The 26,558-nt window shown below is 42.6% G+C and overlaps 1 protein-coding gene across 1 annotated transcript in view; it reads left to right on the forward strand.

The window, feature by feature from the left end:
• Positions 1 to 26,558, forward strand: part of ush2a (Usher syndrome 2A (autosomal recessive, mild)) — a 744,800-nt gene that overhangs the window by 631,438 nt on the left and 86,804 nt on the right. The window contains exons 60-65 of the mRNA XM_067989549.1: positions 4,823 to 4,930; positions 6,467 to 6,650; positions 7,320 to 7,477; positions 9,705 to 9,863; positions 12,791 to 12,953; positions 21,853 to 22,207. Coding sequence (XP_067845650.1) covers positions 4,823 to 4,930; positions 6,467 to 6,650; positions 7,320 to 7,477; positions 9,705 to 9,863; positions 12,791 to 12,953; positions 21,853 to 22,207 — 1,127 coding nt within the window. The remainder of the gene's footprint in view (positions 1 to 4,822; positions 4,931 to 6,466; positions 6,651 to 7,319; positions 7,478 to 9,704; positions 9,864 to 12,790; positions 12,954 to 21,852; positions 22,208 to 26,558) is intronic.

Raw genomic sequence — 26,558 nt, forward strand, 5'->3', positions numbered from 1 at the left:
CAAATACAACAAATGTTGAGAGCAGCTTCAGTTTTTTTGAATGCATGTTAAAAGCAAAATAAAACATTTGTAGATTTTTATTTATTAATTTAATATTTATTTATTTTGCATTAAAGGAGAAAGTAACTCTACAGGTAGTATTATCACTGATATGTAGAGGAACCCTCCTTTTTGTGCTATTGTAAATTTTTCAAATTCCCAAATATTTGGATATCCTCTTCATGTGTAAATTAAGTGCTGAATTCTATCAGTTTTGTGCTGATTGGGTCGTCTCAACCCATTTCTGAAATTAATTTCATATTACACAAATCAAAAAGAAGAGATTTTCATTCCACTTGTCAGCTTCAGATTTGAACCTTGATTTCAGGAGTGAAATGCCACACTGTTTTAACCCACCATGCAATCTACCCCATACAACTGTCCTTTAATTAACTGCAAGAAGTTAATTGTCGTTAATTGATATAATGTGGTTATATGATTGAGGTTTCCCACTAGTAGGGCACAAAGTTGATAATGCAGCCACTCAGCCCACTGGTGCGTGCCGGCATGAGACCCAAACCAAATCTGTGTTTCAGCCTCATTTAAATGCTGTGGGTGCCAAACATATGTCCCGTTACAGGTCGCCGGTTGTTGAAGGGCAGTAAACCGACTGGCCCACATGCTGAGCCAAAGGCAGGTCGGCAGGGATGGTGGGGGGGGCAGTGTGATCACGTGGGAGGCCTCAATCAGGCCAACAACTGGTGCAGTTTTTCTGTGGGCTTAGGAGGAGCACTCCTGCTTCTCCTGGGCCCAGAAAATAAAAATTCAAAATTTTTTGGCCCATTTTCATTAAATATTGCATCAGGCAGCTTTGGGGGTCAAAAAGGCAGTCAAAATGCTACCTCCCAATTTTCAACTTCTGGCCATTCAGTTTTTCAGGCACAAAAACAGGCAGCCGTGAGTTGAATGTTCATAATGGGAGTGTTGACTTTATTGCTGAGATTGAAGAATAAGAAGAGTAAAGACCCATCTTTTGTTTCTTTACTTGTTCCATTACCACCTCTTTGCCTTACACCATCATCCCTTTTGTCATTTAATCACTCCTGCCCTCCAACCTATCAAAGACCTTCCAATTTGTTCTTTCCTCCCTCCCCCTTCCTCCCCCCTTTCCCTGACTCTGTATTTGCTTAAAAACTGTTAAATCTTTAACTTGTTCCAGTTCTAACAAAAGGTCATTGACCTGAAACGTTGGGGGTGATTTTAACCCCAAAGAACGGGTGGGTTGGAGGCGGGTGGGAGTTGAAAATAGTTAGTTTTTTGTGTCGCAATTGCAAAATTTTCGGACTTTGCATTCCCAGTGGGAAGCCTGTACTTTTACACGCCCAAGTTAAACCTGGAAGTAAAGCCGCGTTGCAGTCGCGACCCAAAAAACAACTATTTTCAACTCCCACCGGCCCTCGACCCACCTGTTCTTGGGGGTTAAAATCACCCCCGTTGACTCTGTTTCTTCATCCACAGTTGCTGCCTGACCTGATGAGTATTTCCAGCATTTTCTGTTTTTATTTCAGATTTCCAGCATCTGCAGTATTTTGCTTTTGAAGAAGAGTAATGTGTCAGTTTCATCAATGTGATGCCATGCACAAGTGACAAAATGACATATTTCAACAAAATTTAGATAATTTCATTGAAAAATAAACAAAAGGAGGTAGAAATCCTGGAAGCCTTAGCCCACCACTGTTTGCCCTCACTTTGATGCCATCCCAAATTCCAAATTTCACTTAGATCGATTGCTGTTTGGATAAAGAATTGTGGGTCCCAATTAGGGCAGCTGTATGGCAAGTGTACCTGCTTCAGGCAGTACATTCGGTGGAACTGGCAGGAATTCTGGTATCTAACCAATTTTGCCTCTAAAAATGACGTCACAACAAAGGTGGGACCTGTAAAAGAAGTGCCCACACCCCCTTTGTCAGAATTGTGAATCTAGCCAGGAAGGGATAGGAACTGGTTTTGTCCCAAATTGTTCTTTCCTGCTTAGATTACAAAAATTTCATGACAAGAATGTTGTAGAATTTCTAAGCTAAAAAGCTTGCTAAGCATTGCCCCGAGTGGGCATATATAAACTAAGTACAAATGAGGGAATACATCTTCCAATGTATTTCCTGCCATTTGTGTTATTTGAAAACTGGACACAAGGAATGCCTGTTAGGCTCAGGCATTCAGCATTTAACAAGGGTGGGCCCAAAAAATAGGGAATCCATCTCCTATATTTAAACGATCCAGAGGCCGGAGGGTCAGCCAGAGTCATGGGTGCATTTACATTGGTGGGCTAAAGTCCTGCCCCACTAGAGATGCAGTTGAATTAACTAGGGAGTGGCAGCAGAAAGTCCAGGCTGTCATCTTCACCCAATTTCTTGAGTTTCTTCACAAGACATGCTATGCTGGCCTCAAAATATGTTATAGATTCCTGAACAAAAATGGCTGGATCCAGAATTCACCTTATAATGATTGGTATAAAGGGTCAAATTAATCATTTATGATTTGAGGACCAAAGCACAAACTGAGAAATTAAAAACTCAGCATGTAGTGGAATGTATACCTTGTTCGTGTAATTCAAAAATGCCCTGAAATTCCTCAGGTCTCGATCCGGGCGGTTACACTAGGATTGTGCCTAGCCAGGTCAGTAAAAGGGCACTTCACTAGCATGGACCAGACTGGCACAAGGGCAACTTCGGGTGCATCTCCAGTACACACCTGCCTTTGCCTGCTGGAAACTCTGGCGCCCATCTGCCTGTTGATGGGGTTTGCCCAGGCCCAACCCCAGCCATAGCCCTAGCTTCGGGGGTCCAGACCAATTGCTGGATGTCCTGCCACACTCAGGAGTAGGAAGTCCTGGCTTAAGGACTTTCAACACTTGGCTCTACCCCCAAACATCATTTACCTTGTGGACAGAAATTCAGCCCCTTACAAGTCATGCAGGAAATTCCCAGAGTTAAAGCAGGAGAGCAGCGGAACCGCCACAGAATTTCAGCTCCATGGATTTTCAATAGAAAATAACATGGGAAAGGATTGTACTGCCTGAGAAATTCTGCATTCCCTACCAAAGAATCCACTGCTGCAGGTGAAGACTGAGGATTTAAAAGTTGCTACAAACATTCCTGAATAATGCTTGGAATAGGGAGAACACTGCGATTTATAATACAGAACGTGAATGATGGGTTGTGGAGGAAAAAGGCCTGAAGCCTTAGGTGATTAATTTAAAAATCCAATCTGATGAAAGCCATCTTAAAATAAAGCATTCCAGTCATTGTTTTTTTGGGTAGAAAATATCTCCTGGGACCTGATGCATGAACATCAGTTTGCAAATTCTTAGACACGTACTACACATATACTTTGACATACATCAAACATGTGCACCTGCTACAATGTAGAATATACCCGTTAAGCTTGTGTTGAAGGTAAATTATAAATACTTCATGTATAAGTGTTCCAAATAGAGTTCACCAATTTAAACAATCGTGATCGATCATAGATTCTGCCAAAATATCATAAAATCTGGGATATAAGTTGTGTCTACATATACATCACCCCCACCTCCCAGCGAGCTCTGGAAGTAATATATAAACCACTGGTATACAACCCACTCCCTATGCTTAGAGGACATAAAAGAATGCATGAAGATGCAACTTATACACCAGGCAGTAGAATTTCTGTGGGGGTTCTTCCGATCTCCCACATGGGATAAATTTTAACCCCCAAGAATGGGTGGATTGGGGGCGGGTGGGCATGAAAATGCTATGATTTGGGAGCGGGACCGCATCCTGGCTCCAACATGCATACTTCTGGGTTTAACCCAGGCAGATTTGTATGCCTGTGGAGATCAGATACCAGTAAATCCCACCCCCACTTAAAGCTGACGGGCCGATGCTTAAAAGGGCAATGTACCTCATTGAGATACTTGAGGTACTTAATATTTTGTGTATTGTACAATTAAAACAAATTTAACCTTACTTGTTTGGGTTTCCCATCACCTCAGAATCACGTCAGGTGAAAGCAGGCGGGAAGGATTGGATCCATGAGATGAGTGCCTTTATTGCACTGCTTGTGGGCCCGGAGGAGCAGGAGTACTTCATCCAGGCCCAACAAGCTCACCTGGCTGTCAGGACTCCCGCGATCGGCCGATTTCCCCACCCGTTGCCGGACCCCTCCCCCCGATCCCCGACGCTTGCTGACCCGCCCTGACCCTGATGCTTGCTGACCCCCCCCAATCCATGATGGTGGCTCACCCCCCCCCCACCCCCCCCAATCCACGATGGTGGCTAACCCCCCCACTCCCCCAATTCACAATGGTGGCTGAACCCCCCGATATCCTCCATGTCCCCCCACCTCCCCTCCCTCTCCAATTTTTTCCAAGCCCGATGATCTCTCTCTCTCCCTCCCACCTCCCTCTCTGATGTGTAGCTCCTTTCATTGCCGACGGCCAGTCAGCCTGTTAATCAGGCTAGCTGCCGGGAGCGAAACTGATGGGCCTCATTAAGGTCCCGATCGATCGCGACCCGCCCACTTACCTTTCGGGTTTCGCACCTGGAAATCTTCCTCCCCACCCCGCTGCCTTCCTGGCTGGAAGTTAAAATTTATCCCCATGACTTTGGCAGAAGTTCAGCAGAAGGCCCGGAGAAATGGCATAAGCTGTGTAAGATTGGGAGAACCACTGTGGAAATTCTATACATCGATATAGCAGTGATGGCACACGTAACTGTAATGGTGCATAGGAAATTACAAACATTCAGATGAACATGAGCGATATTGTATATAGCACAAAAATTGTCTCTTTATTCTGGTGCAGATCTCCAGCCACACACTAACTACAGTTTCACAGTGACTGCGTGCACTTCTGCTGGATGCAGCACAAGCCAGCCTGCAACAGGCAGGACTCTGCAAGCTTCCCCAGAAGGTATGAGAAACAATTATAGCATGTGGGTAAGATTAATTTTATGGGCACTTTTGGGGCCTGGATGGCACTGCTGTGTAAATTCATTTTGCAGCTTTCTTCCTGGTTCAGTATGTCAAAATCAGGTCAAAAAATTCCCCATATTGTGTATATGACGTGACCATGTCAGTCTGACAAGTCTGGGTTTTGGTTGACTGAAAAATGGCATGTAAAGCCTTTTTTTAAAAACATGCTCTCACCTCCAAAATACACAGTGGGAGCTAGTTTAAAGAAGAAACTAGGTAAGTAGAACATTTTAACCTTCATTTTACAGGGAGTAATGGCTAAAAAGATAATTTAGGTTAGGTAGAAAAAAAGTAAAGCGAAAGCTTAAAATAATAAAGATGGAACATATAGAGAAAGGAGTGGGAAAGGACAAAGAATGGGGAGAAAGAGGGACAGCATTGTTAACGGAATTAAAAGGGGCATTTTAACTTAGAGTGGGATTCCTGAAAAAAAACACTCCATCGAATTAATTGCCCGCCCGCCAGTGACAGCAGGATGACTTTGGTGATTTTAACCACCGGGCCTCATTTAAATGCCACCAGTCCACTGGCAGGAAGAGAGTGCAGAGTGGCTCCCGGCTATTGAAAATTGGGGAGGCCCTTAGCAAACTGCTGGCTTCCAGGACATTGGCGGGGAGGGGTTTTCGGAAAAGTCTCTCAAAAGGGAAGTGGGGGAGTCCGAGACATCGGAGGCTGCAACTTTCCTTGTGGGGGCCAGAAGAGCACTCTTACACCTCCTAGCAGCAAAAGGGAAAGTTTCTTATTTACCTGGAGGGTCTCTTCTTTCTTGCTGTCAACTGCCGACCAGCTTTCAACTGGCGGGAAAGCATGGCAGCTTCCTCGATCAGGCCTGGGTTAAAAAACAATTGGGGTCATATTAGACATATAGGACCTGATTTGCATAAATTCATGAGGCCCCCACCTATCTTAGGCCAGCACCTCAGCCGGCTGCAGAGCCCTGCAGGTTAGGATCGTAGGCGGCAGGCAATGGGCAAGTTCCGATCTCGGTTTTAACTGCCCCGGGTTAAAATCAACCCCAAAGTTTTTTTTTGGTGTCAATTGATTTTTAAGTGCATGTTTTAATTCTGTAGAGTTAATATTACAGAAATAAAGCAATTCTGATATTTGAGTAACATTCTTACCATAATATTAATGTTTGATCACAGTGTGTGAATTTAAGAATTAACAATGCTGATTGCCCAGGGGACTGGAATTTCTCTGGACCTTTTGACAGTCTAAGAGTTACGCAGTCTAAGGGTTAATTTCTATAAATCATAATTCATGAAAGACCTCAACATAAGCAAATGTGTCCTGCTTCAGCACTGAGTTAAAACAGAAACATTTTTCAAGTGAATTTCAGTTCTACATACTTAATACTTTTTAATTATATCTCAGACAAAATTATTTTTGCTAATATTAATTAGGGTGCAGTTGAGAAATCAACAGAAATGTTGACTCCTCAATAAACAAAAATAACCTTTATTTTTCTTGCTAGGGGTTTGGCCAAAGCCCCATCATGTTATAGGAAGGTCCACCACTGTGGAACTCTATTGGACAGAGCCAAAGAAGACAAATGGGATCATCACACAGTACCATTTGTTACGTGATGATGCAGTCATCTTCACTGGTGGAAGCAGAAATCACAACTACACAGATGCTGGCTTGCAGCCCAACACGAGGTAAAACTTTTGCAGATCTTTAGCAAGCTTTCAAGCAGTGATTATTGGTGATATCCAATCTGTAAGAGTCTGAAAGAATCCTTTGACTTGCTCTTAAAAAGCCAAACAGTGGTGATGTTTAATCATTAAAACTTAAAAAAAATCTTTAGGAGAGCTCTTAAAAGACAAATATTGGCGATATTCAATCACCTACTGTCTTTTGTGACTCCTCTTGTTTATTGATGTGTTTTAATGATTGTGCTCTATGTCAGCTTCTCTTTTATCTCCTTTATCTGTGAGTAGAAATTAAAAATACATTGGAAGTTGCTGAGCTATACATGAGCTAATCGTAAATATAAGTGCTAACGTACTACTTCTACATAGATATAATCTCATTTTAAACCTTACAGGAAGGGGAGGAATATTTTTAGCACACTGGTTAAGATGCGCGTATCAAATTACCAAATAAATGGGTTAATGACTTTAGTAAAATAGTATGCATAGGAATTTGAAGCAAACACATAAAAGTGCTAAAAATAGCACACAGAGCAATGTCCATCCTATAGCTTTCTATTTTTTACATTAAAAGTACAGAATTTGCTGGCAAAAGCAATATGTTATAAGTTGAGTTGTATAATGTTAATTTTTAACTTTGATTCTACTGTTAATCCTTTACTGTATTTTCTTTAGATATGTGTACCAATTGCAAGCCAGCACAGGAGGAGGGAGTGATAGAAGTGAAAATTACATTGTTCAAACACCAATATCAACGCCAGAGAGAATTCCAGCTCCATATAACGTCACGGTGGCTAGTCCATATTCACTCTTCATAGCCTGGACTCCACCTGGTATATTAGCATTTGGAAATACGGTGTTATTTTTTTCAGTTGCATTTCCAAAGCAAAACATTTGAGAGGCATTATTGGATTATGTTTTAATTAAATAAAGCAAAAATAGAAATCCATTTCCCACAGCAATTTATAATCCCTATTCAGTGACCTCGGGCCTGAACCTGAAAGATTATACTTAGCATATGTGTCAGTTTAGCATGCATAAGTATTGTGATTGTATTCCAGGAAGAACTGCCCTGTTCTTAAGAAAGGGATATGATTACAGGCTAAAGAAACCATTGGATGAATGTAATTTAAAACACATAGGGGGAGAAACCAGTATCGTTCGCCTGTTTTCTGGGCAGAAAACAGGAGCAAAAAGGACCAATTTTGTGCCCCAACAATGGCTGAAATATGTCAGATGCCACATTGGCCTCGGACAATATTCAGGCTTCCCGAGCAGCTGCTTAAACAGGTGTTAGGGCCCATGAATATGTTAATGATTCCAGAAATTGGGCCATGCTGATCAAAGCAGGCACCAGTTTTCCAGCGTTTGCTGCAGCCTAATAGCCACCAACAAACAGGTAAGTTTTTTTTCTAATTTTATCTTCATGTGAAACCAGGAGGGCTACTTCTGCTCCTCCTGGCTGCGGGGCACTCATGAGGGCCACTACCGGCCTGCACTAGTCTCCTTCCCGTTTTCCTGCCTTCTACGACCTATCTGAGGCCCAAACCGGTGAAGCTGCCTTGGGAGGAGAGACGGGCATCGGCAGCTCGCTGGTAGTATTAAAACCCCCGGCGGGTTAAGTTAAAATTACCTCCAAACAGGAACAGATTTTATCCTGACTTATCATAATAATCTATTTAACAGTTAGAATGTGAAAAAATTAAAGATGTTGTAAACTGCCTATTTAATAACAACTCTTTCTGTTCCTAATCTATTACTGAGTATTACATTTAGAATACATGTCAGCACATAGGTTAACTTTTACCACCTACAGACCACAGAGAATGAAGCCTAAAACCATGTATCTTTGTAGGTGATACATCTGCAGTGACATTTTTTTTAATCAAGGAAGTTTAATAATTTAACTTTTTCCATTTGTAAAGATAAAGTAATAATCAACTTGCTCTCTGCATACATTTCAGCTTCATAAATCTTGAATTAACTATCCATGCTTCATTGTTCTGAATAATGAAAAAGGTCAATACAGAGATTGCTAACAAACTAAAGTGTGATGTCTTGACGATAGCCAGAGTGGATTAAGGCTTGCACTAAATTTGAAAGATTCTGATTCCTAAATTCCTAAAATAGAGAAGAAATTATAATGAGTGGTGAAAAATAAAAATTTGAGTAATGTCAAATCACATAATCCATGTACCTAAAGTTATACAATTTTGACACCATTTACTTTTAAAGAACTTACTTCAGGGGATGTTATATGGGAATGTTTTGGCAGAATTTGTAAGTACAAGCAGCAGTTGCTCATAGGAGATTAAACCATTGCTGAGTCTTGAGTGCTACACTACAACAACAGTTGAAGATACAATTTAAAGAAAACTTGGGGTAAATGTTGTTTATCAAGATAAGGGATATCAGTACTGAACAATGGAATATTCTTCTGCGTTTTGCATTTAATGGCAGTACCAAACAATCCCAGAAAGAACGTGAGCGAACAACATGCCTTAACACTAACCTCAGAAAATTATCTCTACTCCACAAATGTGATTTTTTTCCATTTTCTACACCAGCAATCTTTGTGGCCTCTCTGAATGAGATTGATAAGTTATTGCCAATTAGTGATAAATTATGTGTTGTGGACTTGTGTCCTCTTTTAAAATTGAGAAACCAAGGTGAAAGGCCAAAACAAAGCCTGTAGTACAGGACACCACTAAGGTTGAAAACAGTAAAAGAGAGAGAAATCAGAATGCTGAATTTAGGTGACACTGTGGCCTAGAATTTCCTTGGAGCTGCTATTGCACCACCGCCATAACCTCATCAGAAGTGTGGCAGAAACCCCATTTATGCATGTAAACGGGGTTTCCGCCGCACTTCCGGTGAACTTACGACGGTTGGAGCGGGAGCAACTCCAAGGAAATTCCCGGCCCATGTTTTAAAAGCCTGAATATTGTAGTAGGAAAGAAAAACTGAGAGAAGACATGAGTTCTGCCATTTTGAGGTCCAGTTTACTTTGATGAGCAGCGCTATTGAACTTATTTTGTATTATCTTTTCTTCACTTGTAGGTGTTTTCAACACCAGAATCCCCTTGCTATACAATGTCGCTTTAAACCTTGGGACTGCCCAAGCAATCATTCGTCCTGCTGGTCATAATGAGTTCTTGTTAGTGGAAGGACTGAATCCGTTTACAGACTATGAGATAAGAATTCAGGCATGTCAGCCAGGTAAGGCAGAAAATGTTATTGGTTCCTTTGGCATATAACAGCTTATTTGGCGATAGATTTTTGTGTTTTTTATTAGTCATGGGGGTATGGAGAAACACAAACTAAGTATCCATTGATTAGATTGCAAGCAGCTTGAAATAATACACTCCTTTTTGAATGTACTAATATATTGCGACTTGAAATATTTAACTCATCATGCATTCCATCTGGCAAGGTGACCAGCTCTACAGTAACAGACTGTAAATTGTTAGTTATTTTGGTAATCAAGTTGTTGTAAATGTAATCCCCTCCCCCCTCTTTTTTGTAAGCCTCTTGGTCAAATTCATGCGATTCTGTAGATGCCATTTTTGAAGCAGCTTCTACTGAGTGGGCGACGTAAGTTGAATTGTCCTCAAATTTTGCCTTGCTTTTCACTTGGTATTTCCCTCTTAGAGCCCAGGTGGGTGGAGGAACTCACTACAGGATTGAAGACAAAACTCTTGTCCAACATGTTTTGGAGCAGTGAGTTAGTGCACCATTGTACTGTGCCACCGAGCCACCTTTTGACAATTGAATCTTGAACAGTGATTGCCTTACCCAAAGCTGAAATGTTAAAATTTTGGGAGTCTTTATCCCCTTCAGTCGGCACCACCAGCAATGCTACACTGTGGCAAGAGTACACAGCAAGTTTCTTTCCTCACCTGAGGTGAATGTCCCAGTACCACCATATATGGTGGTCGCTCTCAATATGCTAATGATCCTGATCCCAGGAAATGGGCTCCGGTAAGGGTGTAACTAACTGGTCATTGTAAGTTCCACCCTGCTACCCTTTCAGCAGGGAAGGGAAGCAGATTGAGATCCAGGCTTATTTGTGGCCTTTGAGGGTCTATGGTATATACTGTGTAGTTCATGAAGACATAAAGTTTGGACATCCCTGCTCTGTGTTATCAGCATCACAGTAATGATGAGCGATTTGAAAGAGTATAAATATATATGCTGAATCTAGGTGCAATCCACGTGCACCATGAGCTGCACGTGCCTAATGAGGCTAGAGGCAGGACCACAACAAATTGGTCTGCTGGCCTCATTAGAAAAGTAATGGTGAGCTGCGGGCGTCAGTCATGGTCCCAGAGGCAGCTCGCTGGTCACAAGGAGTGGCGTGGTAGCAAGAGACCAAAAGGTGAGCCAGAAGGAGGGGGAAAGGCAGTCAAGATGTGGAGCCACGAGGAGCACAAAGTTCATTACTGTCGTCAGATCTGCTCCCACACAGATAAGTGGTCATAGTGGGAGAATGCCTGTAGTAGACACAGATGAAGTGTGAATTCCAAAGGCATGTAGCACGCAGCAGACAATGGTAATCTTGAAGACTATGATGAGACAAACTGTAAGGTCCCCTTGACTTGTTGATGCATTGGAATCCAAGATGCCAATAGTATGGGGTATAATAATCATATTAACTGCACAGGCTTTGTTGTATTTGAACTCTGCTTTTGTTTGTGGCTGGTGCAGGATGTTATTAGCCATGGCTGAAGCAGATCATTTCAGTCTCCGAGGAACCATCCTGCAGATAGCCTTCACCCTCAAATGAGGGTGACACAGATGATTGGGGTACAATTAAAACATTGTGACTGCTACCTAAAGGCAGGTATAGCCTGCATGCTCCACAGGTATATAAAATAATTCATGGTTTGGAAAAGCTAAATCCAGAAAGTTAATTTAAACTAAATTGTAGAATACAACAAGGGGAGCAAGATTCAATCTAATAAAAGAGAAATATAGAACTAATATCAGGACTTTTTTCATGCAAAGAGTGAGCAATAAATGTAATGGACTTCTGGATAGAGTAGTGGAGGCAAGAACCCTGAAATCATTTAAGAAACAATTGAATGCTGCATTGGGGGGATTTGAGTGTCTTTCTGGATGGATGAACAAAGATGGGCCAAATAGCCTCAACATTGATGAAATAGAAGTTTTTTTGGTTCAAGTAAGCCATGGCATTCTGTTTACTGGTCTGGATGGCCACATCAATAACCCCTGGACTTTGGGGAATCCAGCAGTGCAATGGAATTGGTCAGCTGTGTCATGCTGCTGTTGGTATTCAATGAGAAAGGAGATGCATCAGTCTTTAGTTTGATACTTCTATGGAGACCAAAGTGCCTGATGCAACAGATGTCTCCTATGCTGGATAGAGCCAGAAGCATAAGAAGGGTGATTTTGACTGACACTGGCAGTACCTTCCCTGTGGTGAAGATTGTCAGCAGGTCTTCTTGAAGTAGATGATGTAGTTCTAAAACTGCCTCTGTGCTGACCTAGAATCTGTGGAGACAGTTCCTCTTGGTCATTGCAAAGTATATGTGCCAGAGCCTGCAGATATGTCTGATGGCATAATGGTGGGCTGTGATGCCAGCTGATCCCCCAGGCATGTCTTCTTTGCTTTCTTCATCTCCAAACATTAAAGCATGATTCTTTGAAAGAAAATGAATATAAAATTCTCATTATAAGAAAATGGCTGTGTCCTTTTAAGAGATTTTTCCCCCACATTACAAGAATGCTGCTTGCCCTTATCGCCCACTTTGAATGGGTGGACTTGATGCTGGTTTGGTAACTTGGAAAATGGAGAGCTGAATGTTACTGCCTTCATTTAAATTCATTTAGCCTGCATAATGAAGCTTTTGCACATTCTGTAAGAGAACTGTATCTGCTGGAAGGAAACACAAATCAGACAATAACGTGGTATGCATTCAGAGCAGGGATCCAGCAAGTCACAATGGAACAATTTTCTGGCACCCGCTTTCGAGATTAATATTGACAGGATCATTCCAGCAGATCAGAATTCCTAGTCTAGACACTGGATATAAATGTATGGGTAAAGAACAGTGCTTGAGAACGCTGGTTTAAATTTTAGTGCTTAGGTTTTAGGTGACTTTATTATGATATTGTTGTCCTAGATGGTTGTGGAGTTGGTGAACGTGCATACATGAAGACAGTAGAAGCACCACCTCAGGAACAAAAGCCACCTGTCATAACAGCAGTTGGCTCAGCGGTCGTAGAAGTCAAATGGCTTCCTCCTGAAAAACCTAATGGAATTATCACAAATTACTTTATTTACAGGTAAAATTTTATCAAGAATATTTTTTGCTTTGGTTAGAATAATTTGATCTAGAAATTCGATTGCGCTGCGCCCGTTCTACAAGTGTAAAACGGATGCCTGCGGGTCCAATATGGTGGGTGGCATGCATGCACTCATTCTGCGCTCATCCTCTAACCTATCCTGTAAAGTACGCTTGGTGGCAGTCACTGAGCTGGTGCTTGCATTCGGCCAGATCAAGTGACACTGCATCTTCAGGAAGGCTGCCCTCCTCTTTCTGAAATGGCACAGGGGTGTAGACATTTTCAGCAGAAATAAAAGTTAGGGACAAGGGTTAACTTTCTGTGATAGGAGAGTAGAGAGAAATGATTAATTGCTGAAAGCAACTGCAGTTTGTCAGAGAATGTATTGGTGAGATAGAATTCAGAAGAGAAAAAGAGGATAAGGTGTGACGAATCCCTGGGTGACATCTCCTCCAATCTTGCCACTTGCCATGTGTCTCTGCCCCTGCCCGTGATGACCAGTGTAACTTCTCCTGGAGAGGAAAGGGTGTATAGGGGGGGGGGGGGGGGCGTTGCCTCCTGCTGCATGCTGCTCAACCTTTTCCTGCAAGAAAGAAGAGATTGTGTGAGTGACATCCTTTTGAGATGTTTTGAGAATGTACCTTTCATGGTAGAATAATTCATATGTTGTGTGGAAGATGTGAGGTGTGGGGAAGTGACGGTTGCAATAGTGGTTAGAGTAGGATGTACAGAATGTGTGAGTAGGAGGAGAAGGAGGTGGAGTGAAGTGTGGTACAGTGATTGTAGGAAAGTGAAGGGAAGCAGGGGAGAGGAGTATTCTGAGTAGTGAGGCTGCAGATGGTGGTGGTGTGAGGAGAAAGTAATTGATGAGAGAGGTAGGATTCTTGACAACTCTGGTATGGTTATTGAACTTTTTTCTGCATTTTAACCATGTCCAGGGAGCTAAGCTCCAAGCATTGACCGCCTCAGTGACCCCTTCCCACTGGTGGCAGATGTGCTGCCTCTTGGGCTTTCTGGCCCCCAGAGGGAAAAGAATCTCCCTCTCCCTGTCGACAACCTGGACCAGTGCCTCCAAAGCTGCATCCAAGAACTTGGGTGTCGTCTCTGTACTCCTTTCAGCTGTTTTATCCCTTTGAAAACATTTTCCTACTGTCTGCAGCCAGAGTGTACCTCACATTTAAGAGATGCTGACTGCCTTTAAGTGGCGTCAGTGAAGCCCGATTTTCCGCCTCCTAAACAGGTGTGCAACCTGTGGGTGGGTGTAGGTGGTGCAGGCTGCATGCCTGACTCATAATAATGAGCTGCCAGCACCAATTTCACATGGTCCCTGCGACCACATTATCAGATGCGTGCAGCGCACACCCTGTCTCCTGTACACCCGATTTCAGGCTCAATTGTACCTCTAGGCCTTTGTTTTTAGATTATTATTTACATAATTACACTACTCAGAAAAATACTTATTCATCCAGTTAGAAATACAAATTTATTTTTGTGACTGGTCACATTCCTGTGGTGTTGCACATGGTATGTCATAGAACATTGGCACGCCCTTATCTGTCACTGATGGCTTTGTGTTGCTGATTCCCTGTCTTTCCTCTTCTCTTCTTTGTTGCTTCTCACTTATCTCATTTTGCTTCTCTGTCCTCTTCTATTTCTCTTTCTGTCTTGGTGTTGATGCCAGTTCAAGAAATAAACACACAGCTTTTAAAAAACAAAACAATTCTGCTAAACACTAAACTGACTCCGAAACTATATCCGCTGAAATTTTTGTATTTGTGACAAATCCTTCTTTGCTGCTATCAGTACAAACACACAGTGCAAAACCATTTTCAAAAGAGTAAGGGCCGATATGTCACCTGAAATAATTTTCTTTATTACTCCATCCATTAAGGGCTTGTGCTAGAAAATAGAAAGAAACTGCCAGCAAGTATCCCAGTTCTGTCATTATAAACATCTGTTTTGTCACTGTCATCAGAGAAAGATTTAATATTGTGGTTGTTTCAATGACTCTAAACTCCAACAAGAATCACTGGCAAGTGATTCATTGTGATATTGCCTAATATAACATTTGTATCTAGTGCCCCAGTGCAGCGTTTTCATTACACTTTAAATAAAATCAGCTCTCTATCTATGTCAGTCAGCAACATTCTGCTGTACACAGAGGAATCCAACAATCTACAATTATGATTTTGATTTGATTGTGTCTTTTGAGCAGAAGGTTTATTACTTTTGACTCGGCAAGGCAGAGTGCCTACTCTTCACTCCTTTTTAACTGTGCCGCAAATAAGTAACTACACATGCAAACAGAAATGCTCTCTATTTTTAGCAAGCATCGCATAGTAGAATCATTTTAATGGGAACCCCATCGTCCCAGTATGATAAAGATTACTTTTGTCTCAATGAACCTATTAAACAGGTTCTGTAGAATACATAGGGAATAAATCCTTGCCTTAGCAAATGTTCCATTTAAATGAACATCCTTATTAACAGAGAATTAATTAACTGGCGTATACTGCTGTATTTTCCACTGCTTTTGTCCATAATAAAAATTATTTGTCCAAGTAAAATAAAGTAGGACATCTGTACTGGTTAATGTTTATGAAGCGGTTTATAAAGAGAACCAAATCCGACAAGCAGTAAACAACCTTTTACAATGTTAATGAAACTGCTCATCATAGCAAGTTACAGAAGAGTCACACAGCCTTATCTGTTCACAGTCACTATTAATCTTATGTTCTTTTCTAATATGCTTCTGAGTCTTTCAAAATGATAACAGAGCTGCACCAAGATGATGGCATCTGCACAATAAAGGAGTTTTACTGTAACTGCTGCTGAAACTACACAGGTCGAATGAAAGAACCCTAAGATGAATCAATTTGAGGGTACTCTAGACATTCAAAATTCTCTGCTCCTACAAGTCACTTGCTTAATTTTGTGTTGAAACTTCAACATACTTTCCAAGCTATCAAAATTGTGGGTTAGTCTTTGGAATTTTCATACGCCTCAACTCTCTATCTAAAGCTTAAATACAAGTACTTGGAAGGAAAACCAGTAACAATGGTGTAGAAATTGTTTCCAGCCCTATCTGAGGCAGGCGGGCCATAATAGAGATGTGGAGCTGGGAGGTTTACCTTTATGGTAGCGGCCTCCAGTGGTCCCTTTAAGGACCGCTGGTTAGGCCGCAGAAGGAAACAAAAAACTACGTGGAGAAAGCCCACACCTGCTCCGCTCAGCATTGATGACTTTCCAAGAGAGGCCCTCAAACAGGCTTTAGGCCCCTCATTAACGTATGCAAGGAGTCTAACGCCTGTTTTAGGCAACCACCAGGGATGCCTGAATATCGCCCAACCCAATAGGGCGTTGGAAGTATTTTAGGCAACCTTTGGGCACAGGAGACAACACAGGCTGATGCAGAAAAACGGGCGCAGAAGGGTCTAATTTCTACCCCGGTCTTCCTTTCCATAAATTAATGCATTGTGCTTTGTATGGTTCAATAATTATTCAGTGCTGTGCATCTTTTTTTCTCCTCCAGTTCTCTTCTGAAGGCAGTTAGTCTTGCTAGGCTGTGGCTCCACAAACACTAGCGACCCAAGTGAAAAATTTTCACATGTGAGCCTGTGCAATGAGTACAGTCAGGCTTTTTATTGTAAGAGTCATTATTGTGAGGATCATTAAAACTAAACTTCATCTTCTCCTCACCTGACATCCACTTCCAATTTTTTTCACACTCTAGAGCAGTGGCAGGCTCTCGCTTTCTGGCAGGGATCCCACTGAAATCCCACCATAGATGCATAATGTCCCCTATCCAGGAAACTTGAGCTGAGTAATGGCAGGGTCAAGGCAGTAGGCACAAGTCCCGCCCTGACCCTCTTGGATCTGGAAAAGCAAAATCCAGGTCACAATGTCTTTCCTCATTCTAATTTGTTTTTAAAAGCCTCTTTGAAATTCATGAGAATGACCAGGGTTAGCTTTTAGTGTGAAGGGAGAGCAGAAAGAGATGAGTGGCTGATGAAAGCAGCTGCAGTTTGTCATGTAGTGTGTGTAGGGTGCGATAGAAGTGAAAAGAGAAAAAGAGGATAAGGTATGAAGAAACGCTGTGGGACATCTCCTCCAGCCTTTCCACTTACCGCTGCCATGACTTTCCCCCTGCCCCTCAGCAGCCGGACCTGCTCCTTCAGTGGTGACAGGATATGCAGGTAGACTCAGTCATTGCCTGCACTCTCATTTGGTATTTTACCTTCTCCTGCAAGAAAGAAGGGAACGTGTTAGTGGTCGCCTTCTGAGCTGTTTTGAGAATGTGCCTGTCAGGGTCGTATAGTGCAGATGTTTTGTGAAAGATGTGAGGTATGGGGAAGTGAGGGTTCCAATAGTGTTGACAGTAGAAGGAGGTACAATGAAGTGTGGTGCAGTGATTGTAGGAGAATGAAGGGAAGTTGAGGAGGGACGGATTGTGAGCAGTGGAGCTGCAGGTGCGAGGAGAGAGTAATTGAGCTGAGAGTTAGGATTCTTACCTTGACAACACTGATGAGGTCATTAAACTTTTTTCAACATTGCAGCCAGGTTCTGGGAGCTAAGCTTCTGGCATTGGCCATCTGAGCCATCTTTTTTCACTGGCGTTGCCTGGAGGAGTTTCTGCTCCTGTGGGGAACAGAGTCTCCCTCCGCCTGCCAACCACAAGGATCTATAATGTCATCCAGTTTCAAGCCTTTTCTGCTTTCTGCAGCAACAGTGCATCTCTCCTTTAAGAGGTGCAGGCTGCGTTTAAGTGGCATCAGTGACACCCAATTTTCTACCTCCCCCCCAACAAGCGCACAGCCAATAAACACTGGTAGCACTGGTTGCATGTCTGTATCATGATAAGCTGCCAGCATGAATCTCCTATGATCCATGCAGCGTGCGCCCCACCTCTTGCACGCCCATTTTCAGGCACAATCGAATTTCTAGGCCCATGTTCTCCAACTTACTGTTTGTAATACCACTGGAGATCCACTAGTAACAATATAATTTTACCTCTGTAAAATGCCCTAAGAGAATGCACTGATATCAATGATGTCACAATTCATCATGATTAGCATATTAATAATTTATTCTTGTAAGAATGAGGCTCTGTTATTCTCTTCAATTTTCCATTTTTATTTCTCTTTGATCCTCTCTTTTGTAATTCATCCAGTTTCCTTTTTGTTTTTGTGTTTTGAAAGACAATAAGACTGGCTGTTACAAGAGGCCTCATGGTCATAGAAAAATAACAAATGTCAAGGTTGACAAAAGGTCATTTGTTCCTTTGAATCTGATCCCTCTATTGTCCTCATTCTCCCATTAAAGCATTCAATTTCTTTTTGAACTTCCCAAATGTTTCTACCTCTGCTATGTCTGGTTGCTTCATCGAGTAATCACTGAGTAAAGAAGTTCCTAATTTCTGTTTTAAAATTATTTTTCACTAACTTAAATGTACGTCCTCTGCTCCTGCTTTCCTGACTTATTTTGAGGTAATGTTCTGGACTTACCCTATCTACACCATTCACTATTTTGCATGCTACTTTTGAGTCAATTCTCAAATTTGGTACATGCCCTGTACACTCGGTCAACCTTACTGCTCTTGTCTGCATCTTTTACAAAGCTTGTACATGCTTTTTGTGGCTTGGTGATCAGAAATGAACAAAGTACATAAGTCTGCCCATTGCATTGTAAAGCAAGAACTTACATTTATTATAGCACCTTTCATATCACAGCCAATGAATTAAGTTTTTGAAGTGCAGTCACTATTATTATATAGGTGATTGGCAAAAGAACCAAAGGTGACATGAGGAAAACTTTTTACGCAGCGAGCGGTTAGGATCTGGAATGCACTGCCCGAGGAGGTGGTGGAGGCAGATTCAATCATGCTTTCAAAAGGGAACTGGATAAGTACTTGAAAGGAAAAAATTTGCAGGACTACAGGGATAGGGCGGAGGAGTGGGACTAGTTGGATTGCTCTTGCATAAAGCCGGCACGGATTCGATGGGCCAAATGGCCTCCTTCCATGCTGTAACCTTTCTATGATTCTATGATTCTATAGGCAAAAACAGCAGCCAATTTGCACACAAGGTTCCACAAACACGGAAAGGGATTATGAGTGGAATGATGTAACAGGTCATCTCAGACAGAAGCATTAAAACATTGAAGTAAAAAAGGGGGTGTAAATAGCTTAATAAATGGGAAGCCTCTTTCTTTGTTTCTTGATTTGTGGCATCTGCAGCATTTTGCTTTTTACTTGCAAATGTTTAATTTATTGCCCATTCACTTCCAGGTGTGCCAGCCTTGAATAAGTTCTGTTCCTCTTTTCATTGTGATATCTTTCTTCCTCTTTCCCCCGTTCATTTTCATTGATAACCCTTTCCCTTCTTGTTTTTGATCAGGTATTTGCTGAGACCTTGTTATACAACCACGTCTTATTTCTCACCACGTCTCCAACTCATTCCACATGGATTGCCGCTCAAATTTCACCTTTTCTGTTTCATACCTACCTCTGATCATTGATCGCTCCATGGTATTCAATGCTCCTTTAACCAATGCTCTCACTACATCATGAAATCCACTCTTTCCACTATGGGTCAGCGCATGTATACTCTTGACCTTGCTCTTCCACAGCACTGACTCACTTTGTTTTGTAGCTGTCCTGGGCTTCATTCCACCCTTTGTCTCATCTGGCAGTTTAGCAAAAAAATTGTTTTCTTCCTTTGAGGTAACAAGGACCAGAAACTCAGAGAACTCTTGGATGACAGCCTATCTCCAAATCCCTCCTCCTTCATCAACTTCTAAACCTATTTCTCCTTCTAACCACCTTTTCCTGGATTTTCATTATTCGCTTTGATCTCCCCCTCTCTGACTCCAAATGATCTGTCCTCAGCAAAGGACTCAGCTTCACCCCTCTATGCCTCCATCTAAATTGATGCCAAGCTCTTCTTCCATTGCCTTTGGCTCCGTGCTTCCTTTTTTTTGGCCGGGGGGCCCCCATCATGTATCTGACCCTTTCTTCTGTCCCTAGCCTTCTCTATCCTCTTGTACCCCTTCCTCTAGCCTTTTGCCTTCTTTCAGTCTGCTGCTGTGATATCAGCCATCTCAGTTTCTTCACTGTCCTTACTCACTCTAATCTATCTCCCTCTTGCAGCACTCCGTTCCTCCAGTTCTAACCCAGACATTATCATTAAACCTGCTAACAAAGGGGGCATCAATGTTCTATGATGGAAGAGTCTCTAATTTGCTGAGGCCAAACACCAGCTCTCTGATGACACCTCCTCTCTCCCTCTGGACCAATACTCCACTACCAAACATCAAGCCATTATTTCCCAGACAGTGACTGATCTCATTTTTTCTGGAGATTTTCTGCCCACTATCTCCAACCTCAAAACTCCTCAAATTGTTTCTACCTCTTCCCCAAAGATAAAAAATAGGATTGTACTGGTAGACCGATTGTTTTAGCTTGCTCCTGTGCCACTGAACTATTTTATCTCTTATCTTGATGCTCTTCTCTCCCCATTTAGCCAATCTCTACCATCTACTTCCATTACTCCTCTGATGCTCTCTGCCGCATTAACGATTTAAGATTCTTTGGCCCTATTCGCCTTCTTTTTACTCTGGATGTTCAGTCATTCTACACATCCATCCCTCACCAGGATGGCCTGTGATCCTTCTGCTTCTTCCTTGAACAGTGATCCAACCAGTTCCCATCTGCTACTACCCTCCTCTACCAGGCTGAACTTATTCTTACCTTAAACAACTTCTCTTTTAATCATCGCACTGCCTCCAAAGAAAAGGTGTCACTATGGGAACCTGCATGGGTACCAGCTGTGCCTGTACTTTTATAAGATATGTCGAAGGTGCTTTGCTCTAGTTCTACTCAGGCCCCCTCTCAGATCTCCTCTTCTGTTACATTGATGACTGTGTGAAATTTGCTTCTTGCTCCTGCTCTGAACTAGAGAATTTGAGTAACTGTTGCCCAATGTCCACCCATTCCTACCCATGCCTCACCATCAGACGATCCATCACCTGACTCCTCCCGAAGTTACAGCAGAAGTCCACCAGAATGGCTGCTGATTTTTACAGCCAACGTCTTTAAATGCTTGTGACAGCTGAGATATTTCAAATCACTGGTTATAAAACCTATTAGCATATAGCAGGCTAGGTGCATTGTGTAAAAGTCTGTGGATTATTTTCTCTTCTGCAGCTACAAGCACGCAGGTGTCAATGCCCCTAACTTGCTACTATGTAGAAAGCAGCAATTATGGTCCTGAATTCCTCGCACTTTCTGCCACTGCACTACCATAACTTCATCGGACGTGCGGCAGAAACCCCATTTATGCACGTAAACAGGAATTCTGCCTCATTTCCGATGAAGTTACGGTGGCCCAGCAACAGAAAGTCAAAGGAAATTGAGGGCCTTTTTCTCCATCAAGGTAAGTAGTCATTGTTCCCTTTTCAAATTTGCTTTTCATGTTAATCACACATGTTGAAATTCTGCAAGGTTTCCTCCTGGAACGGGCAGGGGGAATTTAACTTTACTAAAATTTCAACAAATACTGATCGGGGTAGGGTAAATGCACTTTTGCATTTTCTCTAGGAGCAAGCTACATTTAACATTTGTCCCACAAAACAAAAGAAAAAAATAGAGGCCTATATGGTCCATGTTACTTTATTAACTTATGTGGGAATATTCACGTTTACCAACTTTTCTTCTACGGAATTATAGGTTTTGTGAAATAAACTCAATCATTTATTATTTTTAAAGGCTAAATGTTTAATATCATCCATCATCACAAGCACATTTCCTCTTAAAAGAACTAGAATTGGATCTAACCAATCTATTTTTTCCAGGATTACTTAGATGAAATGAATAAATGTTTCACTTCTTTCTGATTTGCAGACGGCCTGTTGGGACTCAAGAAGAACTGTTGGTTTTCATTTGGTCTGAAGGTGCTTTGGAGTTTATAGATGCTTCGGATATGCTGCAGCCTTACACTGAATATGAGTATCATGTCAGAGCTCGTAACTCCATGGGATCAGTCGACAGTCTGTGGGCTTTTGCACAAACCCTTGAAGCAGCTCCTCAAGGCATGGCAGCTCCCTCTACTAAAGCCACAAGTGCTTTCTCTGTCTTACTGAATTGGACCCTGCCAAGTTCTCCTAATGGAGTTATTTCTCAATATTGTGTTGTCTACCAAGAGAGAAGAAATGATCCAACAATTAACATGTCTACAGTTACTGCAGTGACGATGCCGGTAAGCCAAAGGGGAAATTACCTAGGATGCTTAACTTTTCTATCAATATATTTCTATCAATATATTTCTATATATTTCAATATGTTTATATTTATATTCTTACTGAATGGATCCCTCTTCATATGCCAACAGTAAATCTAATGAATTGCATTTGATCAGTACTTTTCCTGGGTTTTGTTAAGAATAGACCTTTAGACTGAATATGAGATTGCCTGTGGCGTAAATCTCCCTCTTTGCTTTTACACCATTTCATCTTTCACATCTTACCATGTGATACTGAAAAAAATGCAGATAGAATCTCACAAGAGGAGAGGGGAAACCTGCCAAAACTAATTTCTTCTTGAGAAATCATTATTAGATAATAAAAATCAAGATCTGATGTATAAACCTGTCAAAAGATGTACAGCCTTAATGTTCAACCCTCACCCATTCCTGACAAGAATGGCGTCCACAGGTGGTTAAAATAGAGGAAGAGTTTCCGCTACACTCCCACCAACCACTATTTTAACAACTGTGTTTTGGGAGGCATGTGAGGACCTCACCTCGGAAATATCCGATCATGTTTCCCGTCGGTCGGATTGGGTTAAAATCGAGGCCATCTGGTTTCACAAATGTATTAGATGATAGCATTGGAAAATGTTTATTGCCAGGAAATAGGACTTTTTTGGCTCATGTAAATTAACTTTTGTCTCATCAAAAACTGATATATCAACTTTAACCAGAGGAAGTAAACCTGAACCCATGATATAAATTGAACCAGTCAATGGATTGAGAAGCACTTCAAAAGATCAGAATAAGCAAAGTGCTAAAACAATGTAAGAACTGATCTTTGTGAATATGGGGATGAATACATTGCTGAGCTTCTTTGTTTTTATCTGGAAATAAAGCTTCAGACAACTGATTCTGCCTGTCAGAAAGTTGAATTTTCCAATCTTGTTGCAAATTATGCAAAATTAGCATAATCAGTTTCTATTGGTTGCTTCAAGTTTCTTCACGCTATTCATAGAATAGCCTAGAAATTTGATAGGACCCGAAAACAGGCACACAGGGGGTAGGGCATGCGCTGCACACGCCTGTTCACGTGAAATTGGTGCTGGCTGTTCATTAAAATGATTCAGGTGTGTAGCCAGCACTACTTGCGCTATTCATTGGCTGCACGTCGGGTTTGGGAGGGGGATTGGGCAGCCAACACTGTGGCTGCAGACAGGACGGAACACTTGTGAACAGAAAAATGGCAGCAAGAATTGTAGATCAGACCTCAGGTTCTCCAATGCCACTTTGGAGGCTCTGATCCAGGCGGTGGACAGGAGAAGAGAGATCCTGATCCCTCCCCGAGGGCCATAAAGCTCTCCAGATGACAACTATGTGGGAAGAGGTGGCCGAGGAGGTCAATACAAGGAACTTAACTCCCAGGACAAGGCTGCATGGCAAAAGATGTTTAATGACCTCAACATTGTCAAGGTAAGAATCCTACTTCTGGAGAGCGAGATCACATACTAGCTCTGTTGCAAAAGACTCAGATGCTTGCTTTGAGGGCCCAGGTTACCAAAGATGGCTTATGGGTATACACCAGGAAATGTTAGGTGCACTGGGCAGCCTGCCAGCAAGCTCGTACACAATGGCTCAGAAAATCCAGGAGTCCTGCACCAACCTGTATCAAGGCTTCACACAGAGCATGGAGACCATTCTATCCAATGAGGACCGAGTGGTCAGGTCTATGAACATGAAAGTGGCGCCCACCAGGATGAGCCTCTGCTGACAGCTCTGACAGCTGCCACCTTGACTCTGGGGCCACTGTTGACAGGGGCTAACAGAGCGTCACATCACACCTGCACTCTGTTCTCGCACAGAGCCGTTGGAGCGCTGACACGCAGTCCCAGGAGAATGGCCTTGGCTCCATGGGAGAGTTACCTACTGTCCTCTCAGGATGATAGCATGCCTACTCCCCTGCCACCCACTCTGCCAGTGCCCTTGTTAGTGCCACACAGCCAGTTGAGCCAGACTGATCTGACCCACGCGAGATGCTATAGTCTACAGCTGGGCCCTCAAGGCCCACAGCTGCTCGAGGTCGCCCACCATGCCCATCTGAAGTGTCCGCGATGGAAGCTCAGCAGCCTTCCACTTCCTAAGCTGTAGCCACTGGAGAAACATTTTGTAGGATAAGTAAACAAGCACAGAAGACAGACACTAAGGGTGATTCATAATTATTTCTGTTAACTCATAGATGCATATGGAATTCAGTTGTTTGGTAAATTTGTTTTTTGTTCTAGATATGTTGTTGGTGTATATATTTATAGTGAAGTGAGGGGAAGACCCATAAGGCTGAATTGAAGGAAGGTAATCGGGTGGTGGTAGTAAGGATGGTGGTGATAAGGATTGCGGGACTGTTGGTATATTGGGGATGGGAAGGATGGTTTAGGTGAAGCGCTCTTCATTGAGCTGTTCTCTGAGAGCTCTGACAGCAAGGGGCACTGGTGGTCAATGCCAATCCTGCTCTGCCTCCTCTTCATGCTACTCTTGTTCCTGCTCTTCCTCCTGCTGCAACCCAACTTCTGTGGCAGAAAGAAAATACAATCAGGCCCACTCTTCCACCAGTGCCGTCATTGAACAGACTATCAGGCTGCTGAAGCAGAGGTTCTGCTGTCTGGACAGGTCCGGATGTACGCTGCAATACAGCCCACATTGGGTGTCCAGAATCATGCTGGTGTGCTACGTGATACACAGCTTTTTCAGGCGGGGGGTTATACCTGAAATGTTAACTTATTTTCTTTATTTACAAATTCTGCCTGACCTGCTGAGTGTTCCCAGCATTTTCTGTTTTTGTTTCAGATTTTCAGTATTTGTTGTATTTAGTTTGAAATAACCAATGAGCATAGGAATAGAGAATGCAAGTGCAAAATTCACAAGCATGAAGCAAGGTTAAAAAAAAAATTCCTCTTCCCCACGTAATAATGTGTATGTGAAACTCACACCCAGGGAAGGTAGTTGATTCATGGTCACTGGCAATTTCCAAAAGGGAATTGGATCAACTGAGAGCTACAGGGATATTAATAGTTCTGTTTGTTTTTTTATGAACAAAAGATAGGATAAAGAACTACGGAGTGAAATTCAACTTTGGCAGGGGCTCAAACCGAGCAGTGGTGGATCTGCTGCCCTATACACCCTGTCCGATTTTCCTCTCCATTGACTGGAACAGAAAGGAAAATCGGGTGAGCATATAGTGGTTGGCTGGTCCTCTTCTGCCTCTTTTGTGCCTCTGCCGAAGTTGAATTTCATCTCCTTAGTGTTCTTTAAAATAAGAATCAGTAGGCAGGGGCAGAGAAAGACTGTGATAGAATAGCATACAAAGACTCTAGATGGAGTGGGCTTAATGGACCAAATGGCCTTTTCTTGCTACAGACTCTTGTTCTATGTAATGCACCCTATAGTGACATAAGATTGAAGCTTTGCAACCTCATGAATGGGACTTTTTTTATTCGTTCCTGGGATGAGGGTGTCACTGGCAAGGCCAGCTTTTATTGCCCATCCCTAATTAGCCTTGAGAAGGTGGTGGTGAGCTGCCTTCTTGAACTGCTGCAGTCTGTGTGGTGAAGGTTCTCCCACAGTGCTGTTAGGTAGGGAGCTCCAGGATTTTGACCCAGCAACGATGAAGGAACAGCGATATATTTCCAAGTCAGGATGGTGTGCGACTTGGAGGGGAACATACAGGTGATGTTGTTCCCATGTGCCTGCTGCTCTTGTCCTTCTAGGTGGTAGAGGTCGGGGGTTTGGAAGGTGCTGTCGAAGAAGCTTTGGTGAGTTGCTGCAGTGCATCATATAGATAGTACACACTGCAGCCATGGTGCGCTGGTGGTGAAGGGAGTGAATGTTTAAGGCGGTGGATGGGGTGCCAGTCAACCGGGCTGCTTTGTCCTAGATGGTGTTGAGCTTCTTGAGTGTTGTTGGAGCTGCACTCATCCAGGCAAGTGGAGAGTATTCCATCACACTGCGGACTTGTGACTTGTAGATGGTGGAAAGGATTTGGGGAGTCAGGAGGTGAGTCACTCGCCACAGAATACCCAGCCTCTGACCTGCTCTTGTAGCCACAGTATTTATGTGGCTGGTCCAGTTAAGTTTCTGGTCAATGGTGACCCCCCAGGATGTTGATGGTGGGGGATTCGGCAATGGTAATGCCGTTGAACGTCAAGGGGGAGGTGGCTCGGATCTCTCTTGTTGGAGATGGTCATTGCTTGGTGCTTGTCTGGCGCGAATGTTACTTGCCACTTATCAGCCCAAGCCTGGATCTTGTCCAGGTTTTGCTGCATGCGGGCATGGACTGCTTCATTATCTGAGGGGTTGCGAATGGAACTGA

This window comes from Heptranchias perlo, chromosome 8 (assembly GCF_035084215.1).
Source record: "Heptranchias perlo isolate sHepPer1 chromosome 8, sHepPer1.hap1, whole genome shotgun sequence".
Taxonomy (NCBI): domain Eukaryota; kingdom Metazoa; phylum Chordata; class Chondrichthyes; order Hexanchiformes; family Hexanchidae; genus Heptranchias; species Heptranchias perlo.